Below are 27,209 nucleotides of genomic sequence, written 5' to 3'. Positions count from 1 at the left end.
AGGGTTTTCTATGTACAGTATCATATCATCAGCAAATAATGATAGTTTTACTTCTTCTTTTCCAATTTGGATGCCTTTTATTTCTTCTTCTTGTCTGATTGCTGTGGCTTGCCTCCCAGAATAAATCCCACTTGATCATGGTTATGATTTTTTTCATGTATTGCTGGATCCGGTTTGCTAGTATTTTGTTGAGAATTTTAGCATCTAGATTTATTTCTTTGTGTTGTCTTTGCCTGGTTTTGGAATCAGAATTATGTTCGCCTCATAAAAGGAGCTTGGAAGTTTTCCCTTTTCTTGAATTTTTTGAAATAGCTTGAGAAGGATAGGAGTTAGTTCATCTTTGAATGCTTGGTAGAATTCGCCTGTGAAGACATCTGGCCCTGGGCTTTTGTTTGATGGGAGTTTTTTGATAACTGTTTTGATCTCATTTGTTGTAATCAATCTATTTTAGTTTTCTGATTCTTCCAGATTGATTTTTGAAAGATTGTCTTTTTCAAGGAATTTGTCCATTTCACCTAGGTTGTCTAATTTTTTGGTATACAGTTCTTCATAGTATTTTCTTACAATTCTTTGTATTTCTGTTGTGTCTGTTGTTACTTCTCCACCCTCATTTCTAATTTTATCTCTTTTTTTCTTGGTGAGCCTCACTAAGGGTTCATCGATCTTGTTTACTTTTTCAAAGAACAAGCTCTTGGTTCCATTGATCCTCTGTATTGTTTTTTTAGTCTCTATGTCATTTATTTCCGCTCTAATCTTTATTATTTCCTTCCTTCTACTTCCTCTAGGCTTTACTTGCTGTTCTTTTTTTAGCTCTTTTAGTTGCAGGAGTAAGTTGTTTATTTGAGCTTTTTCTAGCTTCCTTTTTTTTTTTTTTTTTTTTTTGTATTTTTCTGAAGCTGGAAACGGGGAGAGACAGTCAGACAGACTCCCGCATGCGCCCGACCGGGATCCACCCAGCACACCCACCAGGGGCGACGCTCTGCCCACCAGGGGGCGATGCTCTGCCCCTCCGGGGCGTTGCTCTGCCGCTACCAGAGCCACTCTAGCGCCTGGGGCAGAGGCCAAGGAGCCATCCCCAGCGCCCAGGCCATCTTTGCTCCAATGGAGCCTTGGCTGCGGGAGGGGAAGAGAGAGACAGAGAGGAAGGAGGGGGGGTGGGGAAGCAAATGGGCGCTTCTCCTATGTGCCCTGGCCGGGAATCGAACCCGGGTCCCCCGCACGCCAGGCCGACGCTCTACCGCTGAGCCAACCGGCCAGGGCTTTTTCTAGCTTCTTAAAGTATGCCTGTAATGCAATGAACTTCCCTCTCAGGACTGCTTTTGCTGTGTCTCACAGATTTTGAGTTGTTGTATGCTCATTTTCATTTGTTTCAAGGAAATTTTTTATTTCTTCCTTAATCTCATTGTTGATTCATTCATTATTTAATAACACGTTGTTTAGTTTTCAAGTGTTTGAGTGTTTTTCAGTTTTTTTATTGTAGTTAATTTCTAATTTCATGTCATTGTGTTCAGAGAAGATGCTTGATATGGTTTCAATCTTCTTAAATTTGTTGAGACTCTTTTGGTGTCCTAACATGTGATCTGTCCTAGAGAATGTACATGAGCACTTGAAAAGATTGTATATTCTGCTGCTTTAGGGTGAAAGGTTCTGAAGATATCTATTAAATCCAGTTGATCTAGTGTGTCCCTTAATTCTGCTGTTTCTTTGATAATTTTTTTTCTTGAGGATTTATCCATTGATGTTAGTGGGGTATTGAAATTCCCTACTATTATAGTATTGCTGTTGATCTCTCCCTTTATGTTCATCAAAATCTGCTTTATATATTTAGGTGCTTCTATATTAGGTGAATAGATATTTTTAATGGTTATCTCTTCCTGTTGGATTGCTCCCTTTATCATTATGTAGTGACCTTCTTTATCCCTTCCTATAGCCTTTGTTTTAAAGTCCATTTTGTCAGATTTAAGTATTGCTACCCTAGCTTTTTTTTCATTTCCATTTGCATGAAATACTTTTTTTCATCCTTTTACTTTCAGTCTATGTGTATCTTTTGTTTTGAGGTGGTTCTCCTGTAGACAGCATATGTACAGGTCCTGTTTTCTTATCCATTCAGCTACCCTATGTCTTTTGATTGGATCTTTTAATCCATTTACATTTAAGGTTATTATTGATATGTAGTTGTTTATTGCCATTGTTTTTCTTTAAATCTATATTTCTCTTTTTATATATATATATATTCCCCCCCCCCCAGCTTTGTTCTGTCTACAGCAGGCCCCTTAACATTTCTTGCAGCATTGGTTTGGTTTTGATGAATTCCTTGAGGTTTTTTTTGTCTGGGAAGCTTTTTATTTTTCTTTCAATTTTAAACAGTAGTCTTGCTGGATAAAGAAATCTTGGTTATAGGTTCTTGTTCTGCATTACTTTGAATATTTCTTGCCAATCCCTTCTGGCCTCAAGTGTTTTTGTTGAGAAGTTGGATGTTATCCTTATGGGTGTTCTTTTGTAGATGATTGACTGTTTTTCCCTTACAGCTTTTAATATTCTTTCTTTATCTCTTAGCTTTGGTATTTTGGTTATGATATGTCTTGGTATGAGTCTCTTTGGGTTCTTTTTTAATGAGGTTCTCTCTGCTTCTTGAGCTTGTGTGACTCTTTTCTGCATCAACTTAGGAAAATTTTCAGCTAAAATTTTTTCAGAGTTTGTCTAGTCCTTGTTCATTCTCTTCTCCTTCAGGAATTCCTATTATGTTATATTGTTTCTCTTCATGTCACAGAGCTCTCTTAGAGTTTCCTCAGACTTTTTGAGTCTCTTTTCTTTTTGCTTTTCTGCTTCTGTGCTTTTGCTTATCTTGTCGTCTAAGTTGCTGATTCAATTCTCTGCTTCATCCAGCCTGCTTTTAATTCCTTCTAGTATAGTCTTTATTTCTGATATTGTGTTTGTCATTTCTGTCTGGTTCTTCTTTATGATTTCCGTGTCTTTTATGATGCTTACTATTTCTTTATTGAAGTGTTCATTAAGTTCATCCATTGTAACTTTGACATACGTAAACATCCTAACAATCATTATTTTAAACTCTTCATCTGGTAATTTGATTACTTCCGATTCATCCAGGACTTTTTCTTTCTTTCTTTCTTTCTTTCTTTTTTTTGTATTTTTCTGAAGCTGGAAATGGGGAGAGACAGTCAGACAGACTCCCGCATGCACCCGACCAGGATCCACCCAGCACGCCCACCAAGGGTGATGCTCTGCCCGCCAGGGGACGATGCTCTGCCCCTCCGGGGCGTCGCTCTGCCACGACCAGAGCCACTCTAGCGCCTGGGGCAGAGGCCAAGGAGCCATCCCCAGCGCCCGGGCCATCCTTGCTCCAGTGGAGCCTTGGCTGCGGGAGGGGAAGAGAGAGACAGAGAGGAAGGAGGGGGTGGGGGTGGAGAAGCAAATGGGCGCTTCTCCTATGTGCCCTGGCCGGGAATCGAACCCGGGTCCCCCACACGCCAGGTCGACGCTCTACCGCTGAGCCAACCGGCCAGGGCCCATCCAGGACTTTTTCTGAGGATTTATCTTGTTGAAACATATGACTTATGCTTTCCTGCCTTCCCATTATGTATGACTTGTAGGCTTTTTGCAGTTGTGGTCTCCTTACCTAGTAGAGCTGCTTTGAAGTCTTGATTTGTTCGTTTTCTTCTCAGTTTTCTTAATCTGGTGGTAATCTTATTTGCTGATCTCAGCAGGTGGCTTATTTGAAAGTATATCCAGGAATGCAGTGGTTGTAACTTCTGAGACTCTGCCAGCTACTCTCTGGGGGGTGGGGGGGAGTGTTTTCTCAGCTTCAGTAGGGGGAGCTCTATCTCAAATCTCCTTGGAGACCTAAGTTACTGCCCCTCCTCCCCACCTCCTGTTTTCAGCTGTGTCTTTTTGCGCTTATTGGAGCTGGAGAGCTTTCTGGAGGTGGGTCACCCGGAACCACTTTAGGCTTGTGCTATGTAGAGGGATCAACCCCTCTCCCAGCTATGGCCACCTCCACACTGGACGAGTCAGCTTCTCAAGTCATCCCGTGCATTCCTCTGCCCGTTACCATCTGTCTCTCTCTCTCCCCACTTTCGTTTTGGAAGACAAGCCAGTCCTCTCAGCCCACCTCATTCCCAGGTCCCCAGGCAAGTGGTTGTGAGCAATATTCTCTGCTCTTCTCCTTGTAATGAGAGCCCTTTTGGGCTCTCAGCCTCACCTCCCCTTCGCTTCTGGAAGCAGGGGAGCCCTACTGCACCTCCGCACTTCCACCAGGCTCGGTGTGGCTTATTCTTTGCTCCTTGGTTTTTGAGACCTGTTCTTTTAGTACAGAGTTGGTTTTTCATGCTGATTGTTACTAAATTAATTTGTAATCCAGTTTGGTGGTGTGAGCCGGGAGTCTGTGCGTCTGCCTACTCCACTGCCATCTTAGTTTGCCTCAAATTTCTTATAGTATAGTATTGAGGAGTGAAGAACAGGACTTTAGAGTGAGACATTACCCAAGTTCAAATCCTGACTTGACTTTCTTACCATGTGACTTTGGGCAAGCTATTTAACCCTTCTTAGCTTTGATATCCCCATCATTAAAATAGTATAAACCAGATGATTGATAGATAGATAGATGATAGATAACCAGACCTAACTCATAAAGCTGTCATAAGATTAATGCATGTAGAGCGGTTAACATTTATTAATTAGTAACTCATTGTTTAGTTAAAGAAAAGCTATAAGCAGAGGTTCTTAGGTAATACCATTCAGTGAGCAAGTTCAACTATTTGACAGACTAGCAGGAGAGTGTGTCCATGCACAGTTTTGATAATGACAAAGCTTTCTGTTTTTGTTTTTATTTTCCATATAGTGTTATAGAAAGGAAGGGCAGGTATCATCATCCCTATTTGTTAATACAAAAAAATTGAGGCCCAGAGAGGTTGATTGATTTACTCGAAGTCACACAATTGGTGTTTGTTAGGAAATCAGGTTGAAGAGAAGATTTGAACTTGAAACTAGAATCAGGTTAAGAGAATGATGCAAGAAGCCATGCCTAAATTATGACAGCTCCTCAGTATTAAAGATTAATCTTCAAATTCGTATACAAAACTGACCAGACACTCAGGCACACATGTCAAGGTCTAGAAGTGAACACGTAAACTTTAAACACTTAAAGAGAACATGAATTGTGACAGTAGTGGAGTGAGGAGGAAGAGGACATACTGTTTACGTGCTGTCGCTTCTGATTATATTTTTTATGACAGAAAACTAAACAAGTCTGTTTGACCTGTGCTCTTTTCTACCTTGCGATTTATTTGTTTGTGCAGTAGGCCAGATAGCAGAGCTCTGGAATGAAGAGCTCATATGGGCCTTACTTAGTCCACATTCTTATCAACCAAGGCAGAGCTAAGTGTTCTTAGGGTACCTCTCTAAATGTTCGAGCACAAAATCATAGAGGATGACTGCCATTTGAACCCTTGAAGCCTGCCTGGGTGTACTCTCAGTGACAGCTCATTCCTGTGACTATGGTAGAAGTTCTTATGTAACTTTTGAGGTGGTGGTTGTTTTCATGAATCTGTGAACATTCGCAAATAGACACTAGCTTGTTATCCACCTGCCGAGCCTCACTGAGCCCTCTCTCTGCCAGGCGCCCGGAGATCACCATTGTGGCGGCGGAACCCCTGAGGCCAGCCTCATGGTTTCCAGGAGCCCCACCCCCAGGACTGGGATTTCCCCCCTCCTCCGCAGCAGGCCCGTGGAGGCCCAGTGAGCTGGTTCCTGCAGAGGTGAATAAATACCATGTTATCTCTTTGCCTTTAATGTTTAAAATGATGAAGTTCAAAGAGTAAACAGTGAGACCATTAACATGCTGGCTGTTGCCCACAGATATCTAAAATCTTCATTCTTTGTTTTATAGCTCCCACCATCTTATGAACAAGTCATAAAAGAAATCAACCAAGTTCAAGTTAACACTACCAATAATAATAATGCTGCTGCCTCTCCAAGGCACACTATTACTTCTGCAACTCAGACGGACTTTTCAGAAGAAATAGACAACCATCTGCCTCAAGGTAATGCAAGTAATTTGTCTTCCCTAATTCTGACCAACTTCTAGGAAAGTAATCAGTAGACTCTACCTTTGAAATAATTTTCAATTTGTACATAATTTATGGAGCTCTGCTTCCCAGTCAGTGTGAACATGTGTGCTTTCTTTATTTGGGTTTGCTGTAATGATAATAGTTCATTCTTAGGAGCTGAAGCCCCAGTCCCTTGGGCTCACCCTGGATCATATCACAAAACATCATCCTTTTAACTCATGGTTGGTATTACTGCTTATGCCCTTTATTCCCACTGGGAAGGATGTTATACTTAGCAACTTAAACTTGATAGAATGTTAAAGGTGTTTGTCCTGTTAGGCTTTTTAAAAGCGTTGCATTTGGATAACAGCTGAAGGTAACTTAGTTTGGAAAAGTAAACCAAGAATTGTTGGAATTTTGACAGCAAGAAAAGTCTACTGTCAAAGAAGTTCACATGTTAAGTCTACTGAGAATCTGACATTTAACGGGGCTTTAAAATATTACATGATGACTATTTTTTATATGGATAAATGTTCTTGGAACACTCCTGCAGGAAGCCGAGTGTAAACACTTGCCCATTGGTTTTGGAGTTAAGTTTTACTACTCAAGGAAACCAAATTTTCTTGATACTCTGCATGTATGTCTTTAAAAATCTGTGTATCTTCTATCATTTTTTTCTTTAAAATAATAAGATTGCATCTTCTTCTTGTCTGTTTTGGTCTTCTCAGCACTACAGGCACCTCTCAAACCTCTTCAGCCTTCCCCAGCGGTCTCAGCCAGAGATCTTCCGACCAGTGTGGCGCCTTTAATAGTCTTTGACATTTCTGAAGAACAGAATTGTCCAGAAAACTCCAATGCTACAAGATGCCCAGTGCCAAGACCAAGATCAAAAAACAACCTCAGACCAGTAGCCAGAGATACTCACATTAAAGAGCAGAATCACAAGAACATCAGCCCAGCAGCCCCAGAAGGGGAGTCTCCCCCAAGCCAACCCCAGTCTCTGTTGGACAGAACCAACAACTTGGATTGTCAGGAAGTGATGAACATTATGAACGCAGAACAAAGCCAAAATAGTATTGTTTCAAGGATCAGAGCATTTGATAGTCCGACAAATCCGGAACCCTCTGGACTGCCTAAGAAGCCCGAGATCGCTCCCCGCACACTCCCCCCAAGGCCTGCTGTTTCCTCAGGGAAGCCCGCCGTGGCTCCCAAACCAGCTGCTAACAGAGCTTCCGGAGAACTGGACTCCTGGAATGAAAACAGACTCAAGGTGGCCTCGGGGGAAGGGCTCACCACACACTCTCCACCCCAAAACCTGGGGAGCACCCCAGTAACCAAACCTGAGTTGCCAAAGAAACCGAATCCTGGCCTTACACGGAGTTTTAATCATGAGATTCTGGGAGGAGGGCCTGTGGCCGAGAGCCCCGATGGTGGGAAGAAGGCCCCTACTCCAGCTCCTCGGCCTTTGCTGCCGAAGAAACCGGTCCCTTCAGAAAACCCCACCTGCCCGGAGGCTTTGCTGAAACCCATCACTGTTCCTCCCCGACTCTCGGTGGCGTCACAGGCCAAAGCATTCAGGTCACTGGGCGAAGGGCCCTCAGCCAGCCCCCCAGTTCCAGGGCTGCAAAGCAAGCCTCTGGGGGACATCGACCTCATCAGTTTTGATGATGATGTCTTACCCACCCCACCTGGCAACGTGGTTGAAGATTCTGTTGGTTCGGAGATGCTCCTGGGTGAGTAAAAATCAGAAGGGAAGGGGACTCTAAACCCATCCTAGGGTATCTTGAACAGCGCTGGCTGTTTCAGTTTCCAGTGTGTAAGTTACTGGGGTCAGTGTGGCCGTGCATGTGTGTGTGTGGAGACGGGGTGAAACACAGAGAGGGCAAGGCGGGTGGGGCCGGGTGGGAGATAGAACGCAGTAGGGCTGGGGTAATATGGGATGAGGGAGATGGAGACAGAGAAAGAGGGAGACGCATACGTTGATGTCTTATCTGAGCCAGAAAAGAGCAGACTGGGTGAGGCTGGCTCCTGTGCTGGGCTGTGAGGCCGGCTCCTGTGCTCGGCTGTGAGGCCGGCTCCTGTGCTCGGGCAGGTGGAGGTTCGAGCGTTAGAAGGAAGCAGGGGAAACTTCTCATCATGGGAAGTCATGCAGTGGCCCCAGGAGGGCCCCTCAGACGGAACCAGCCCACTGGGAGTGCCTGGAGAGGGGCCAGCCCTGTGGAGGACCCTGGCAAGAGCAACGCAGGGCGTGAGGACCCAGCCATATGTTGCAAATTCTTTTTCCATAATATTTATATAACCTCTTCCCTTGGGAATGCAAAGTTTTGTAAATAAATACAACAGTTGTAAGTTTCCTGCCAAGATCAGGACAATTAAATTTCCCAAGAGGCAGAGAGCATGTATTTTTTTTTTCTCACACTATTCAGCTGGAGGATGTGATGGTGAAACTTATCTTTGACTTGTCAAGCCAAGCTGCTCTACTTGTCATTAATAAGATTTCTTTTACTGCTGTTTACTTATTTGGGTAGAATTTTTGATCATATAAGCTTAATATAAGTATTTTCAAAAGGTTGGCTATCATCCTAAAAATGTTTAACATGCATCAATGACGTAAGCTCTGTAATTCAAAACCAGATTCTGCATAGCATAGATGTATTTTAAATGATAACAAACATATATTTATTAAATATTTATCGTGCACACAACACGGTAGCTGGCTGTACCATGCCCCTTTTTCGTAGTGTTCCAAGCCCTCTGCTAGATATACCCTGACATCCATTATTTAATTGAATACTTAACAATAATCCTCTGCAAGGTACCATTAGCCTCAGTTTCTAAATGATGGAAATGAGGATGAGCAAGATCAGTGAGTAACTTGCCCAGTGTCATAAAACTACAATTTTCCAAGGCAGAATTCAAACTCGGTCTTTTAATTCTAAGTTTAGTGTATTTTTCCCTATATCATGTTGCTACCCAACATTCTCATGAAGCCTTAAGTCAAGCAGCACATTAAGAACTTTTCAAGTCTTGGGTATATCATTTTCTCATTTAAACCTTATTTGTGTGAAAACGTTCAGGGTAGGACAGGAATGGGTGAATTTAACAGCACCCAGCAGTTTGAGAAGTAGAAACTAGAGGCCAAAGAAATACTACTTTTTGTAGAGCCTCCTAGATTCTGTGGGGATGGTACTTAGTTAGTAATTGCTGCCCTGGCCAGTTGGCTCAGCAGCGGAGCGTTGGCCCGGCATGTGGAAGTCCTGGGTTCAATTCCCGATCAGAGCATACAGGAGAAGCACCCATCTGCTTCTCCATCCCTCTCCCTTCTCTCTCTCTCTCTCTCTCTCCCTCTCTCTCTCTCTCTCCCTCTCTCTCTCTCCCCCTCTCTCCCTCTCTCCCTCTCTCCCCCACTCCCCCACCCCTTGCAGCCATGGCTCAAACGGTTTGAGCAAGTTGGCCCTAGGCACCGAGGATGGCTCCATGGCCTCTCCTCAGGTGCTAAAAAGTTCGGTTGCCAAGCAATAGAGCAGCAGCCCCAGATAGGCAGAGCATCACCCCAGTAAGGGGCCTGCCGGGTGGATCCAGGTCAGGGCACATGCAGGAGTCTGTCTCTGCATCCCCACCTCTCACTTAATTAAAAAAAATAAATTGCTGAGACTATATTCTGTGTCATTAAGCAGATAATTACAGCCATCTTCAAAAAAGAAAGGTCAGTATATATTCAACATAAGTATAGTCTCATGTTTCATCCTCAGCATTTTCTGTTTCTTGATTTCCAACACTTCATTGCACAACGTTTAATTATTGAGGCGAGTCTTAGCAATATGTGTACCTTGCTTGCCCTATGTGATTTTAACCATTGCTCTTGACTATGGAGTCATAGTGAACCGAACACTTTATGTTGTTTCTCAGCCTGCTCCTCATCCTATATTCTGCACCTCACTTGGTGATACCGTCACGCGCCCAGCCTTCCCTAGAGAATTTTCTAGATCATCCTTAAGACCACTGTCACACAGTGGAGTCAGAGTGGCCTGCATCTACCACTTAATTGATATACGACCTTGGGCAATTTACTTAACCCCACAGTGTCTTGGTTTCCTCATCTGTAAAACATGATAATACTCCTCTTGGAAAGTCTTGCAAGGATTCCATGTGATTAGGACGGAAAGCCCTATGACATGTTCTGAAATATGTTAAGTGATCATTAAGTGGTAGCTATTGAAACTTCTTGCTCTTCATATCCAATGAGTTACCAACGCCTGCCGGTTTGCCTTCTGAATGGTTCTTGAATCCTTTTCTCATTCCCATCCCTCCTGCAACTGCCCCATTGTAGACCTTTTTGCCCAGATTATTGCATGGCGTCCTGACTTGAATCCATCCTCTCTCAATTGTATCACTGTCCACATTACAGCTACCCAAGCAATTTTTGTAGAGTGTACATTGGACCTTGTTGCTTCTTTGCGTAATGCCCTCCAGAGGCCTTCAGGATCATCTCTGAATTCCTCAACCTGTAGGGAAGGGTTTTGTTTTGTTTTTTAAAATTTTTTCATTGATCTGAGAAAGAGACGAAGGGGAGCAAGAGAGAGAGAGAGAGGCATCAACTCATTGTTCCACTTAGTTGTTCCATTTAGTTGTACACTCATTAGTTGCTTCCCACATGTGCCTTGAGCAGGGATTGAACCCGCGACCTCGGTGCGCCAAAGTGGCACTCTATCCACTGAGTCACCCAGCCAGGGCTGGGTTTTTGTTTCTTTATTAATTTGGGCTTTGTGACTTTTTGATGGTATATCAATAGCATTGTCTTTGTAAATAAAGGATTATGGTTTCTTTGTGAAACTTTGCTTAATCATCCTGGCATCAGCCAGAAACTGGAGAGGAAAGGAGAGAAACTCACAAATAAATTTGTCTTTCCTTCTCTTTCTCTTTCCTGAAAAATAAAGAAAATCTCATAAAATAGCTTTCATAAAATGAAGTTGCCATATTAATCTCAGGAAATAGAGATCAGAAAATACTGAAGCTATGAAAACATTGTAAAGATTAGAAAATTTATTAAAGGAAAACTCATAAAACAGGCAATTTAATACTAGATTCATTTCAGGGGTAGAATGCCTTCCAGGTTAATGTAATGGAGCTGAGAAGTATTAGCAATTCCTCTTCACACCTTTACAAATCATATCCAGTTGTCAAAAAAAAAAAAGCAGCATTCTGCTGTCAGCCCCATTACACAGACCAGAATAATAGTGTTAGCAGCCAATTTCTACTATTAACAGAACTCAAGGGAAAGAAATGATAGAAAAGCAAGCCAAGGATGGTGAAACTAATTTTGATGACAAGCATATTATTAGAGACTGGTAATGGGCAGAAAACTACATTATCATCAATGTTTTTCTACCCCTGGTAATGAAGAGCATGCGGGTATAGGTGTAAAGGGGCCTGCTAGTGTGGCGGCAGGTGGAGAATAATTGCTTATGTGTGTGAAGGCCTAGAAGGCCAGAATAAATACTGCAAATATTATAGAGGAAAATGCCAGTGATTTTCCTGAGATTTAGATGGAAGATCTCTTTGGAGATGCTTTGTGTTTTTTATATGGAAGCAAGAGCAAACAGTCTGTGATGGAGAGACTCACGGCACTGAAGTCCTTAACTCTTTCGAGGTCACAGAACTCAGAGAATCTGATCAGCTTGTGAATCTTTTCTCTCCCTGGAAAAGAGCCCTTTAGCTCCTCTGTGCAGAGTTGGAGGTATGGTTTACAGAACCTTAAGGGCCTATTCTTGGGCTCCAGATTAAGGACTTCTCCCACAACATGTTAGAAATAACTTTCAGGGGACTGTTTAAATAAATTGTGTTATATCCATGTAATGGAGTATTGGGTAGTGATTAAGAAGGAGGCAGATCACTTATTCTCTCATGCCATGGACTAACCACCGAGATACTACTGGGTGAAAAGGGCAAGGTAAAATAGTATTCATGGTATTTTTTTTATTATTATTATTTTTTTTTTTAGTATTCATGGTATTTTAGCAGCTGTTGGTGTTAAAACACACACACACACACACACACACACACACACACACACAAATATACAGTGTCTTTTGGAAGAATGTATAAAAAGTTGGTAAGAAAGGTTCTCATTTATGAGGAACCGGATAGACAGGAGAGGATGTGAGAACCTGGTTTTCAAATAGCTGAACATAAGCAGAATTAAGATGAAAGAAAATGGGAGAGTTAACTTTTGTCATTTTTTGCCACAAAAAGAGAGCTGCCTCTCGGCACTGATATTCGGCCTTATGATAAGTAGAAAATTTAAGAATCATATGATTTCTCTAAAGTTATATTCAAGATTATAAATAAAAGCTAATTATTATATACTAAATCTATCTAAATTAGAGAAATTTAAAAATACATGTTTGCATTATTTCCTATTAAATAGACTCACTGAGGAGTAGTATCAATAAGAGAGTTTCTGTTTTTCTAGTTACTGTATAGAAAATCTTATGCCCATATGATATTTGTCTTTCTCTGTACAACCTATTTCACTTAACACAGTACCTCTAGATTCATTCATGTTGTCACAAATAGTAAGGTTTTATATTTTTTTACATCATTCTTTTTTCCATTGTATATATGTATCACTTCTTCTTTATCCATTTGTCTATCAATGGACACTTAGGTTGCTTCCAAATCTTGGCTATTATAAAATAAATAATGCTGCAGTGAACATAGGGGTACATACATATATTTTTTCATATTAAAGTTTTGAGTTTCTTCAGATGTTTTTCCAGAAGTGGAATTGCTGGGTCATAAGGCAGTTCCACTTTTAATTTTTTGAGGTAACTCCATACTGCTTTCCACAGTGGATACATCAGTCTGCATTCGCACCAACAGTATGCAAGGATTCTTTTCTCCACATCCTCAACAATGCTTGTTTGTTGATTCATTGATGATAGTCATTCTGACAGGTATGAGGTGATATCCCATTATGGTTTATTGGGTTGTTGTTTTTGTTAATTTTTTGTGTGGTTTTTGGGGGAGTTTTTTTGGTATTTTTCTGAAGTGAGAAGTGGGGAGGCAGAGAGACAGACTCCCACATGCACCTGACTGGGATCCACCCGGCATGCCCACCAGGGGGCGATGCTCTGCCCATCTGAGGTGTTGCTCTGTTGCAACCAGAGCCTGAGGCAGAGGTCATGGAGCCATCCTCAGCGCTTGGCCCAACTTTTGCTCCAGTGGAGCTTTGGCTGCGGGAGGGAAAGAGAGAGATAGAGAGAAAGGAGAGAGGGAGGGGTGGAAAAGCAGATGGGTGCTTGTCCTGTGTGCCCTGGCCGGAAATTGAACCCGAAACCTCCACACGCTGGGCCAACACTCTACTCTACCCTGAGCCAATGGCCAGGGCTCATTATGGTTTTAATTTGCATTTCTCTTATGATTAGTGATGTTAACCATCCTTTTTTTTTATTGATTTTACCAAGGGAGCGAGAGAGAGAGAGAAGGCAGAGGGTTGGAGAAGCAGATGGTAGCTTCTTCTGTGTGCCTTGACCAGGAATCAAACCCAGGATTTCTGCATGCCAGGCTGATGCTATACCACTGAGCCAACTGGCCAGGGCTGCTTGACCATCCTTTCATATGTCTATTGGCTATCTGTATGCCCTCTGCCTATTTTTTAATCAGATAGTTCATATTTTGTTGTCAAGCTGTATGAGTTCTTTATGAATTTTGGATATTAACCCCATATCAGATGTATCATTGGTGAATATATTCTCCATTTTAGTATGTTGTTTTTTTGTTGTGTTGATGATTTCCTTTTCTCTGCAAAGACTTTTTTTTTTTTTTTTCCATTTTTCTGAAGCTGGAAACGGGGAGAGACAGTCAGACAGAATCCCTCATGCGCCTGACCGGGATCCACCCGGCACGCCCACCAGAGGGTGATGCTCTGCCCATCCGGGGCATTGCTATGTCACGACCAGAGCCACTCTAGCGCCTGGGGCAGAGGCCAAGGAGCCATCCCCAGCGCCCGGGCCATCCTTGCTCCAATGGAGCCTTGGCTGCGGGAGGGGAAGAGAGAGACAGAGAGGAAGGAGAGGGGAGGGGTGAAGAAGCAGATGGGCGCTTCTCCTGTGTGCCCTGGCCGGGAATCAAACCCGGGACTTCTTCACGCCAGGCCAACGCTCTACCACTGAGCCAACCGGCCAGGGCCTCTCTGCAAAGACTTTTTAGTTTGATGTAGTCCCGTTTATTTTTTTTTCTTTTGTTTCCTTTGCCATAAGAGACATATCCAAAAAAATATTACTACGAGATGTTAGAGTTTATTGCCTATATTTTCTTCTAGGGGTTTTATGGTTTTAAGTCTTATGTTTAAGTTTTCAATGCATTTTGTGAGTTATTTTTGTATATGGTATAAGAAAGTGATCTAGGTTCACTTTTTTTGCATGTATTTGTTCAGTTTTCTCAGTACCATTTATTGAAGAGACTGTCTTTACTCCATTGTATGTTCTTGCCACTTAAGAAATAGATTAATTTACCATATGGGTGTGGGCTTATTTCAAAGCTCTCTATTCTGTTCCATCAATCTTTGTGTCTTTTTTTTTATGCCAGTACCATGTTATTTTGATTAGTCTTGCTGTATAGTTCAATATCTAATAGCATGATACCTCCAGGTTTTGATCTGTAAATATTTTAATAGTACCAATGATCCAGTTTCCCACCTATTGCTTCCTGGAATTCTCACACATCAAGTGCTATCCTTGTTCATTTCTTGTCCACTCACATTTCTGTTGGAAAAATTACCCCCTCATGAAAAGAAATAACAAAATAAACTTCATAACTGGTTAGCTTAGAGAGAGACTTGCATACCATCATTAAGATGAAAAACAGGCCTCTTCCACCTTCTCATTGAAGTGACGCTGTTTGTCCTTTCAACTAATCTGTATAGTTGTCTGGATTACAGCCCAGGACAGCATGCAGACAGGCAGATGGCCCAGCTCACCACCTTAGTGAGCACAGCTGGGATAGGTCATTAAACAGACCCCCTCCTGCCCATCAGCCCACGGTGCTGGAACACAAAGACTTCTTTGCTCCACTGTATTGAGAGAGAATTTTTTTTTCCAGAAACACATATAGTAGAATAATCACCGATGATTTCAGTGCTAATTGTTAAAGAACAGATAATGATATTAAAAATTAAGACCAAAAAGAATGAGTGGGTAGCTAGGACACTTTGAATACTTTGTATTAAAGTTGTAGCTAAGATACTTCCATTTAAATCCTTCATGTTAAAAAAAAAATGCCTAGACCCTTTAACAGCACTAAGACCTGCTGCATAGTATGTGGGACTTGGGGAGGGACTCCCTGAGGCCAGTCCTCCAAAAGCAAGCACATCTGATGCCCCCGGTGCCAGTCCCATAAGGCACCGATTGGCCTCTTTTCTCCTTTCCCTGCCCCCCCTTGTTCAATGCCCTCACTCCTGGAATGTGAGAGACAGAGTGTAGGTGGAACACTGGCCCTGAATTTGGTGTGAGTTGGGAAACAACTGAAGTCATTCTATGCTCACGACTTCCTTTTTTCTCCATACCCACCCCCTGAGAAATCATCATAAAAAAAATTATATAATACCAGCAGATTACAGGTACCAAAAGAAGCCTTTAGAGCAGAGATGCCACTTGAAAGGTAGAACACAATAAACAACTATCAACCTTCATTCTTCTCTTGATTTTTTTTGGTCCTTTTCCCAGCAGAAAACAGAGTCCTGAGAGAATGGGATATTACAACCAAGACAAGAGGGAGAGAAGACAGACAAGTTCCTGAAGAGCCAACTCTTTGCAGCAGCTGGGGGAGGAATGTGGCCCCTGGAAGGCCACTGGGTGCCCATAGGGCCACAGAGGCAGAGTAGAGGCAATGGCAGGGGAGAGAGAAAACAGAAGGCAAAGATACACGCAGAAGATAGACACAGTGTTTCTGTAGTTGAATAAACTGTATGCCCAGATTACACGAGTCTTATTCTTTTGTTTTAGCTAGGGTTACTCAGAAGAAATGAACTATTCGAGGAGCTCAGATTTGGGTAATATTTGCAATAATGAGCATGAATACAAGCATACCTACCCCTTTTTATCCATTGGTGCTGCTGTTTCCTAAAGACCAGATGTGTATTACTCAAGTTGGAAGGGCTATTAGAATATGTAAAGTCCAAGTGTTGGGAAGACTGTCATGGCACCTTCCCCAACCTCGTCCTCCTGTTGCACGCTATGCTGCATACTGCTTCCCTTCTGTCTGCACCCGAAGTGCCTCATCTTGCTCTCCTTCCTTTTCCAGTAGTACCTCTCCCTTTGTCATATCCACATGCATTTTTTATCTATTATATTTTTTCCCCATCTGCTTGCCCGCAGTGTTAGTGCTGTGAGGGCAGAGTTCTTTGTTCACTGAAGTGTTGCCACACCTAGAAGAGTGTTTGATGTAGCAGGCACCCAACCAGTGCTGCCTAACAAAAGTGGAAAAGCAAATTACAAAGAAATATATATAAAATGGCCCCGTTTTTGTTTTTGCAAAATACCTACATAATAATACATGTACTATAGAAAAACAATTTATAGAAAGATAAACCACATTTTAGATAATAATTACTACTGGAGGGATGAGATTACAGGAAGTTTTCTGTCATGTGTTTCTTGCTATATCTCCCATTTTTACAATAAATATTACTTTTGAAGTAAAAAATAATGCTATAACAAAGTAAGGATTAAAGAATATTACTAGACCTAAAAGAAGGAGCTTTGTTTATTTGTTTTTTGGGAACATAGGTTCAGTGAAAGAAAATTATATTGTTAAAAGACCTTTTTTTTAAAGTTTGATGTTGTTTTGATAATCTTGAGTTGGTTTTTGTTTTTGTTTTTGGTTTGTATTTTTCTGAAGCTGAAACGGGGAGGCAGTCAGACTCCCACATGCACCCAACCGGGACCCACCCGGCATGCCCACCAGGGGGCGATGCTCTGCCCATCCGGGGCGTCACTCTGTTGCGACCAGAGCCACTCTAGCGCCTGAGGCAGAGGCCATGGAGCCATCCCCAGTGCCCGGACCAACTTTGCTCCAATGGAGCCTTGGCTGCAGGAGGGGAAGAGAGAGACAGAGAGGAAGGAGAGGAGGAGGGGTGGAGAAGCAGATGGGCACTTCTCCTGTGTGCCCTGGCCGGGAATCGAACCTGGGACTTCCACACGCCAGGCCGACGCTCTATTGAGTTGGTTTTTTGAACTTAGACAAGACTTGCCTCATTTGTGAACTGATAAGGTTCCACAAAGGAGTCATTAGCTTTGTTTCTCAGTAACCTAGTAATAATTTTATATACAATAATAATTTTATCTAGTATGCCTTCTTAGGTGATAGATAATACACTTAAAATAGGATTGTACTTTACTGTCATATCTCTCCACCCAGCTCTGTTACTGGCACACGGTAGACATACATATGTGAGCAAGTGGCTAGTGATTGACACCTTTGGAAGGTGTATGATGGCAGGGTTGTCTGAGAGCTGGGTGGAAGAGAAGTATAGGGAGTTGAAAGGCCTTTTTATCCTTAGTTCAGCTCCTCATGTATCCTGCAAAGAGCTGGTCAGCAAAAGGTGCTTATGGAACTGCAGCTTATAACAGGCAGAACATGAATGTTATTTATCACAGGAGCTATGGAGTGCCTTGTTTTATAGGGAGTGTCTCCCTAAGGCAAGATCTATAGAACAGGTGCAGAATTACAGCAGATACTCACTCTGCTTCTTGTTGAATAAAGGCAGAGGTGGCTTCATGAGATTCTGTGTGCTTTATAGAACAGTGGGTTTCAACCTTTTTACACTTGGGGACCAGTGAAGATAGGAGAATTATTTCAGGGACCGCTAAGGCAGAAATCACCCTGAGCATAAGCAAATTCAACTAAGATCAATGATTCTGTAATCTTCATACAACATCAGGGTGGTTAACTCTTTCACAGACCGGCATGAAATTTCTGGCGGATTGGTCCACAAACAGGCAGTTGAAAAGTATTGATACAGAGTCTCCATTATACAGCTTTTATTTTATTTTTGCTAATCTATTTATTTTTAGATTTCTTACCTTTAAAATGTTTGTATGGTCATTTTTCCAAACTACTGAAAAAAACATTGACATTAAAGGAAAAAAGACTATTCCTTTCAGTAAAAAAATTTGGTGGTTATACTTTTTTAAAGTACTTTTTTTAAGCATCTACTGTCTATCTTGGAAATCTTTTTTTTTTTTTTTTTTTTTTTTACAGAGGCAGAGATAGACAGGGACAGACAGACAGGAACGGAGAGAGATGAGAAGCATCAATCATCAGTTTCTCGTTGCGTGTTGCGACCTCTTAGTTGTTCATTGATTGCTTTCTCACATGTGCCTTGACCGTGGGCCTTCAGCAGACCGAGTAACCCCCTGCTGGAGCCAGCGACCTTGGGTCCAAGCTGGTGAGCTCTTTGCTCAAGCCAGATGAGCCCGCACTCAAGCTGGTGACCTCGGGGTCTTGAACCTGGGTCCTTCCGCATCCCAGTCCGATGCTCTATCCACTGCGCCACCACCTGGTCAGGCTCTACTGTCTATCTTAAAGGACTCAGTTAAGATGGAGAAATGCCAAATCATGTATCCTTGCCCCAAAATTAAATATTTGAAAGGAGATGTCTTATTTCATTTCCAGGATGTTTTTCATTTCGTGTCACAAAAGTGTAGTTTTACAAAGTATTGAATCCCAGACTGCTGAGCACTCATGTGCTAGGCACGATGCTGGCAAGGCTGGCAGCCTTGGTGAGCTGCGTGGCTTTACCCAGGCATGGGAGGGGGCCTTCCTTCCTGGGGGAGCCAGGAGGCTTCACCGTAGGGGGAAAATGGACTCCTCAGTTCAATTGTCCCTTACTTTTAGGCAGACACTTATGAGATGATTGCACTCTTAGCAAAGATAGCTTCTACATAATTCAGGATTGTCCTGGACCTCTCTCATCAGAGGGGAAGGAAAGCCATATGAATTATTTACAGAGCATGAAGTTATTTCCTTTCATGAGCTCCGACTTTGTTTTTTTCTCTGTAAAATGAGATTTTGTTTATCCTTGAATAGTTTTCCCTGGGGCATGAAAAATATGACTCTTTAATTATGAATGAGGCTTTTTGTTTGAGCCCATGTTAACTAAAACATGCAAAATAAACTGTGTTTTTCATTAGATCCGTTTCAGCTCCCCACAAAAACAGAGCCAACAAAAGAACGAGCAGTTCAGCCTGCACCCACCAGGAAGCCCACTGTGATTCGAATTCCAGCCAAACCAGGAAAATGTAAGCACTTCTCTGCCTTCTTTATTTGCTTCTCCAAGAGCCTGGGAGAAATACGTACTATTTTATTAATGTCTGTTTTTGAAATTATGTGTTATTGGCCATTTATTATTATCTGTAGTCAAGGACAGTTAAAAACAAGTTGTTTATTTTACAATTCTTTAGATAATTAATACAGTAAATTTGGATTTTTTCTCTTTAACATTGTCTTTAGGGAGAGAAAATAGAGGGAGACTGAAACTCAGAATAATTATAATGTCCTATCTTAGTGCCTCTGGTAAAGATATGGTAGGAAAGGAATTGAAACTGATAGCAAATAAAGTTATATATGTCTATCATAGAGCAGTGGTAGTCAACCTGGTCCCTACTGCCCACTAGTGGGCATTCCAGCTTTCATGGTGGGCGGTAGCAGAGCAACCAAAGTATAAATAAAAAGATAGATTTAACTATAGTAAGTTGTTTTATAAAGATTTATTCTGCCAAACAGTGAAAATCTGACATAAAGTACTTGGTAAGTAATTATTATTATATGCTTTAACTTGCTGTAACTCTGCTTTATAAATTTTATAAAGTAAAGTTACTTCCCTACTTTATAAATCACCATTACTGTGGAACCGGTGGGCGGTTAGAAAATTTTACTACTAACAGAGATACAAAAGTGGGCAGTAGGTATAAAAATGATATAGAGTATATTATTCTAGTATATATAGGAAGTGTATTATTCCAATCCCCATAACCTGAACAAAACTATGTCTACTCTTTTCTGCATACTTATAAATTGGACTGATAGTCCTGAAATCCTGAAACAGGCATATTGAGGAAGCAGCTTTATTTATATCCTGACACAGCTCCGGGAAGTATTAGAAAGTTGAATTTGAATTCAACTGGGATATGTGAGAGAACTGACGTGCCAGCTTCCAGAGCGTTATTTCTGTTTATATCCAAAAACCAGTTCCCCAGAATTTTATTTTTATAATGATCAAGCCACATATATATGCTGCAGAGGGGCGTGGAAAGTAGGACTTTTAGTTTCTGAAGAACGTGGAATGGACAAGTGAGGAACGGAACCAGCTTTGTGGTGCAGTACTCCTGGCCCTTCTTTGAACCTGTTGGCTCTTTCCCCGGGGACCTGTTCCTTCTGACTAGGATGTCCTTTTCCCAGACACCTGCATGGCGCCCTCTTCCACCTTTCCTTCAGGCCTTTGCTCAGATGCCACTTTTCTCATTGAGACCTCTGCTGACCACAGTATTTGAAACTGGAAATGTCTATCTGCCCCACCCACCCACCCAGATAATTCCCATGTCCCTTCCTGCCAGTCAGCCATCTCCTCTCTACTTTCAGATTGGTACTACTTTGTACCCTTAATTGTTTGTCACAACAATATTATATCCTTAGTGATTCATTACTTCCTTAAGAAGAAGGACCCTGCAGCACAGAGCTGGCTTCCAGATGGGGACTGAGTTGGAGCGTTCCTGTGTCTTTGCTCCGAGCAGCACTGCCTCTCTCTAAGACTTGCTACCTCTCGTCATTGTTTTTCTAGTAGTTGGCCTGGGTGTTTTCCTCCTTTTGAGAGTGTGTTCCTGTCTATGCACAAAATTGGAAACTGGCAGATCATCCTCTTCCTGCAGGTTTTTTATGTGAAGTGGAGGCAGAGAGTGTTCTTTTGAAAGAATGGGAAAATTCCCATCCCCTTCAAATGCCTAAGATGATGTGTAAAAGATGACTTTAGTCTCCTTTAGTATGTTACAGTCAGCCTCTCCAACTGTTTTGCACACAGATTTTAATTAGCTGTCATTTATTAAATCTGATGATCTTGGTTTTCTTTCTTTCAAAATAAGTTGAGGGTACATAATCACTGAGTTAAGGGTGTAGATCGGATGTAAAGATATTGTTTGTTAAATTGAGGAAGCAATTAAGCCCATTAATCTGGAGCTAATGAATTATAAAATACATTAACTATTTGGAGGAGGGAGAGAGAGTTGGATGCACCACCTATTAAGAAGCAGCATGCTGATTACAATGAGCATCGCCTTTTGAGTTCAGAACCCTGGTTCTAACAATGACTAGCATTAAGGCCTTGGATGGCTCGTATATTTTCTTCTCAGTTTCAGTTTCTTCATCTGTAAAATTGGTAGGATATTATCTAGTGTGATGCTATCCAATAAGACTTTCTTCAAAGATGGAAATATTCTATGTCTGCGATGTACAATATGGTAGCCATTAGCCACATGTGGCTGTTGAGCACTTGAAATGTGGCTAGTGCTGACGTGCGGTGGTGCAGTGGATAAAACATCAACCTGGAATGCTGAGGTCACCGGTTCAAACCCCTAGGCTTGCCCAGTCAAGGCACATTCAGGAAGTAACTACTATGAGTTGATGCTTCCTGCCCCTCCTCTTCTCCCCCACTCTTTTTCTCTCTCCCTATCTCTCTTTCTCCCTCTCTCCCTAAAAATCAATAAATAAAATCTAAAAAAAAAAAGAAAGAAAAAAAAATGGGGCTAGTGCAACTGAGGAACTGAAGTTTTGGTTTTATTTATTTAAGATTTAAGTTTAAAGCACCACATATGACTACTAACTACCCTGTTTCCCCAAAAATAAGACCTAGTGCAATTTTTTTCAATCTTAGAAATATAAGGGTTCCCCTGAAAATAAGACCTACTGCATCTTTAAAAGCAAAAATTAATATAAGACACTGTCTTATTTTCGGGGAAACAGGGTAGATTGTTGTACATGGAAATAGAGTCACAAGAAATTCTTGATGGAATTCAGAGTTTGGCTGGTTATGCTGATGTTTGTGATGACATGACTACAGTATATTAATAAATGTTGATTTTTTTCAACAATAAATGTGAATTCTTGTTCATGGAAAAATAAGACATCCCCTGAAAATAAGACCTAGTACGTCTTTAGGAGCAAAAATTAATTAAGACACTGTCTTATTTTGGGGGAAACACAGTACTTGGGCTGCACAGATCTAGCTCACAGACAGATGTTGGTTGGAAAAATGTGAATAAAGTGCCTTACTTTAATGCCTGGCACATAGGAGGTTCTCAGAAATGTTGGATGCTGTTGTAATTATTTAGTAGGTTTTTACTCACTATAAAATATTTTAAAACTGGGCCCTGGCCGGTTGGCTCAGTGGTAGAGCATCGGCCTGGCATGCAGGAGTCCTGGGTTTGATTCCCAGCCAGGGCACACAGGAGAAGCGCCCATCTGCTTCTCCACCCCTCCCCCTCTCCTTCCTCTCTGTCTCTCTCTTCCCCTCCTGGAGCAAAGTTGGCCCGGGCACTGAGGATGGCTCTGTGGCCTCTGCCTCAGACCCTAGAATGGCTCTGGTTGCAACAGAGCGACGCCCCAGATAGGCAGAGCATCGCCCCCTGGTGGGCGTGCCGGGTGGATCCCGGTTGGGCGCATGCAGGAGTCTGTCTGCCTACCCGTTTCCAACTTCAGAAAAATACAAAAAAATATATTTTAAAACTGGTATCTACTACCGCATCCATTTTCTGAAGTGTGCTCGGAGTTCTTTCTCAGTTGCTTATCTAGTTGTTCTTTGTGTGGATCTTTTATGGTAGCCATTTTCCTAAGGAACCAAGCTGTAACCATTTCATCCTTTGGAATCCCCAAATACCAGAAATTATTGATGAATTACTGCTATTTTTCCAGGTTTACATGAGGATCCACAAAGCCCACCTCCTCTCCCAACTGAAAAGCCTATTGGAAACACTTGCAGTACGGTATCTGGAAAACTCAGTAATGTTGACAAAACTAGAAACTTGGTAAGTGGTCATTACAGAGTGTGTTAAATTGAAGACCAAGCAATGCACTAATTTTAAATACTCAGCTAATGCCCAAAGTATTTTACTATCAGTCAGGTAAAAAAAAAAAAGAAGAACCTTTATTACAAATCATTTTATAAGTCTATGGTCTTATTTAATGTGATGTTTTATATTTTTAAAATTCCTATGGAACAAAACAGGCCAATTCATTGCACTTTATCATAAAATAATTTGTCCTATACCAATATAACAGCAATGTCTTTTAAATGGCACTAGTAATGAAGCAGTTATAAAGAATCTCTAAAAACCTGTAATCAGTTGGAAATATATTTAATGATCGGTTTTTATTTAAAATGCCAATTAGTTACATAATTTAAAGATATTTTATTTACCATAAGAATTTGTTAATCTGAAACTTAGGGAAAATTATTTTTATATTAAAAAATAGTGCTTTATTTACCATGTACTTATTAACAGATGGTGGGCAAAGAGTTTTAAACATACTTTTTTTTTTTACCTTAATACCATTTCCTCATACCTTTTGAAATTCCTATATGATAGATTATCTTTAAGGTTTGTTTCAAAAGAGACCAATTCTGGAAGTCTGTGAACCAAATTTTCAGTTCAAATATCGTACTAGTTTTACATTGTGCATTATTTTACATGCAAACCATCTAATCACCTAGTTGAAGAGAAATTTCTTTGAAGAAGACATTAAACTGAATTAGCCAATATCAAGTTAATGAGATTTTCCTGTAGGCTGAATTAAAATTTAGTGATCACTTGCATTTTCAAAGTGCTTGGTAATAAATTTTTATTAAAACTGGGCCAAAAAAAATCCCAAAAGAGGATTATAGGGCCCCTGCCCTACTGTTATTGAATAGAATAATCCCAAATTTTCACGCAGGAGAATTACCTGAGAAGGTTGCTGCACCTGCCCTCAAGGGTTATGGAAGGGAGTACGAGGGTGGTGAGTAGGCTATGTCTCATTTATTAAGTCACGATGGGCTTTGTAAACCATCAAACACTATTAACATAGTAGTTATTGCTGCATTTGGTGTTAAGCAGTCCACAAAGCAACCCCTCCATTTTAGAAAAACAAGAGGAGGAAATTAGAATAAACTAAGCCATCTGGAGAAGTGCTACATTCACAATTGTGTGTACCTCACAGGAACAACATGAGGAAAATCCTGTCCTGCGCTGTTTACAAAGGCGGGGGTGGGGGGTCAAAACGTTCTGTGCTGTAATAAACACATACCATGAGAGACACACTGGGTCCGAGGGGAGAAAAGATGAGAGACAGACCATAAGTTGAAATGATTTGGCCGAAGTCACACAAATAGATTTCCAGAGCCAGTAAATCAAATCTGGGAGAAAATCCTTTTATTTGAGAATTGCAGTTACTGAGTGGATTTTGAACAGAGGCCACAACGACTTGAGGTGTGGGCAAGGATCTCTAGAAAAACCATTCCTCCAATGTAATGACTGTGGGACAGGCTTGGTCTTTGCCACTGTGTCCTCTGATAAGCCACAAGAAAACACCCTCTACTGCTTCTCCTGCCTTGAGTGCTGGGGAACTTTCCATCTCAGGACAAATGGCCTTAGTTGCCAAATCTCACTTTCTTCATTTAAACAATGAGGGACGGTGCGGGGTTGGGGGGGCAGACATCAGGAACCACTGGAGCTATTTTATCAGCAGGAGCAGACGTGTCTGGGTGCCCTGTTGCCCCCTAGGGGAACTGAAGGTGCCCACCAGGGAACTTAAGGCGCACACCATGGGAACTCCAGATTCCCAAAGCCCTCCCGAAGGAGGGCACCAGCTGGTGCCGGAGGGGGCCACAGGTCTAGCACAGAATCCAGCTAATGAATCAGGACATAGACACAGCCCCGTGCCTGAAGAAAGCAGAGAAGCAGCATCTGCAAAGGCTGCTCAGTAATTCCAAAAGACAAGAGTAGTCTTGGAAATGTCTGTCTTTTGAAAATAAAGCACACACACACACACGCACACACACACACACACACAAAGGGGAATTATTTTGAAATTAGAATATAAGAAAGAATCCCAAAGCAGATGAACAAAAAGGATGGCATCTACGGGGACAGTACAGCAGAAAACCGAGCTTCTCTAGGAACTAAAATTCCTATCCAAACCCATCAAAAGCCAGCATGCAGGAATGTCAAAGCTGGGCAAATACAGTACCACGAGAAGCAGATGCAGAGAGGCTCGGTTATGTGTGGAATACTGAAGAGGAGGGAGGCGTCATCTTCTAAAGAACCTGAGCATACACCCGAATTTGAGCAAATACGAAGGCAAGGGCTCTGCAGTGAGCGGTCCCAAGGGCTCTGCAGTGAGCAGTCCCAAGGGCTCTGCAGTGAGCCGTCCCCAAGGGCTCTGCAGTGACCCATCCCCAAGGGCTCTGCAGTGAGCGGTCCCCAAGGGCTCTGCAGTGACCCATCCCCAAGGGCTCTGCAGTGAGCGGTCCCAAGGGTTCTGCAGTGAGCAGTCCCAAGGGCTCTGCAGTGAGCAGTCCCAAGGGCTCTGCAGTGAGCCGTCCCCAAGGGCTCTGCAGTGACCCATCCCCAAGGGCTCTGCAGTGAGCGGTCCCCAAGGGCTCTGCAGTGACCCATCCCCAAGGGCTCTGCAGTGAGCGGTCCCCAAGGGCTCTGCAGTGAGCAGTCCCAAGGGCTCTGCAGTGAGTGGTCCCAAGGGCTCTGCAGTGAGCGGTCCCAAGGGCTCTGCAGTGAGCCGTCCCCAAGGGCTCTGCAGTGAGCGGTCCCCAAGGGCTCTGCAGTGACCCGTCCCCAAGGGCTCTGCAGTGAGCGGTCCCCAAGGGCTCTGCAGTGACCCGTCCCCAAGGGCTCTGCAGTGAGCGGTCCCAAAGGCTCTGCAGTGAGCCGTCCCCAAGGGGTCTGCAGTGAGCGGTCCCAAGGGCTCTGCAGTAAGCTGTCCCCAAGGGCTCTGCAGTGAGCCGTCCCCAAGGGCTCTGCAGTAAGCCATCCCCAAGGGCTCTGCAGTGAGCGGTCCCCAAGGGCTCTGCAGTGAGCGGTCCCCAAGGGCTCTGCAGTGACCCATCCCCAAGGGCTCTGCAGTGAGCGGTCCCCAAGGGCTCTGCAGTGACCCGTCCCCAAGGACTCTGCAGTGAGCGGTCCCAAGGGCTCTGCAGTGAGCCGTCCCCAAGGGCTCTGCAGTGAGCCGTCCCCAAGGGCTCTGCAGTGAGCGGTCCCAAGGGCTCTGCAGTGAGCCGTCCCCAAGGGCTCTGCAGTGACCCGTCCCCGAGGGCTCTGCAGTGAGCGGTCCCAAGGGCTCTGCAGTGACCCGTCCCCGAGGGCTCTGCAGTGAGCGGTCCCCAAGGGCTCTGCAGTGAGGCGTCCCCGAGGGCTCTGCAGTGAGTGGTCCCCATCCTCCGTGTGAGATGCGGCAGTGCCTTTCGAAAGGTGCCTCACATTCCTCGGGGTTTGAGGACACTGCCCTCTTTCTGCTTTAGGGTGCGTTCACTGTAGGAAATTGAGAAAGAGGCATTTAATGTTGTTATAAAATAACACCATCTGGAGAAAACTACAGCATAGTAATAGGTACTAGATTAGGAGGATATGGTATGTATATTTATTACAGTACATCACCTATAACTTCCTATGTCAGACTTACACATCTGTCTTTTTTAAAACTTGCTTTTAATTATTGAGGTATCTGACAACTATAATTTTGAAAAAAGGCAAAGTCCCTGTCTGCTACAGCATTTTTCTGTTTTAATTCAAAGAAATGAGTTATTCAAGTACCGAAGCGGAACTTGTCAGGGAAATCTAGGCAGCAGCATGTTTATAGGGCCTGGATTACAGTTTGGAATATTGCAGGGAGTCTGTGAGCTGGTGGCTCTCTTCACTACATTAACTGAACTCATTGGTGAAACCAAGTTCAAAGGGCAAGCTTAATTTGTTTTTAAAAATGGAACTCTAAAACCTATTTCAGTGATCGTACTTATTTGGCAATTAATTAATCATTTGGTATTTAAGGAAGAGTTATAAATATATAGTTTGAATTTAAAACCATGGAAGTAGACTTTAACTCATT

At 42.5% G+C, this 27,209-nt stretch overlaps 1 protein-coding gene across 4 annotated transcripts in view; it reads left to right on the top strand.

Annotated features, from left to right (window-relative positions):
• SH3D19 (SH3 domain containing 19) overlaps window positions 1-27,209 on the top strand; it is a 195,456-nt gene that overhangs the window by 126,787 nt on the left and 41,460 nt on the right. For all 4 annotated transcript variants that reach the window (XM_066386452.1, XM_066386472.1, XM_066386462.1 and 1 more), the window contains 5 exons: window positions 5,636-5,774; window positions 5,906-6,059; window positions 6,794-7,798; window positions 19,259-19,366; window positions 23,028-23,140. In XM_066386452.1, the coding sequence (XP_066242549.1) occupies window positions 5,636-5,774; window positions 5,906-6,059; window positions 6,794-7,798; window positions 19,259-19,366; window positions 23,028-23,140 (1,519 nt within the window). The remainder of the gene's footprint in view (window positions 1-5,635; window positions 5,775-5,905; window positions 6,060-6,793; window positions 7,799-19,258; window positions 19,367-23,027; window positions 23,141-27,209) is intronic.

The sequence above is a fragment of the Saccopteryx leptura genome, chromosome 1 (assembly GCF_036850995.1).
Source record: "Saccopteryx leptura isolate mSacLep1 chromosome 1, mSacLep1_pri_phased_curated, whole genome shotgun sequence".
Classification (NCBI taxonomy): domain Eukaryota; kingdom Metazoa; phylum Chordata; class Mammalia; order Chiroptera; family Emballonuridae; genus Saccopteryx; species Saccopteryx leptura.
Note: the sequence above shows the minus strand (reverse complement) of the source record. Positions and strands in the feature narration are given on the sequence as shown.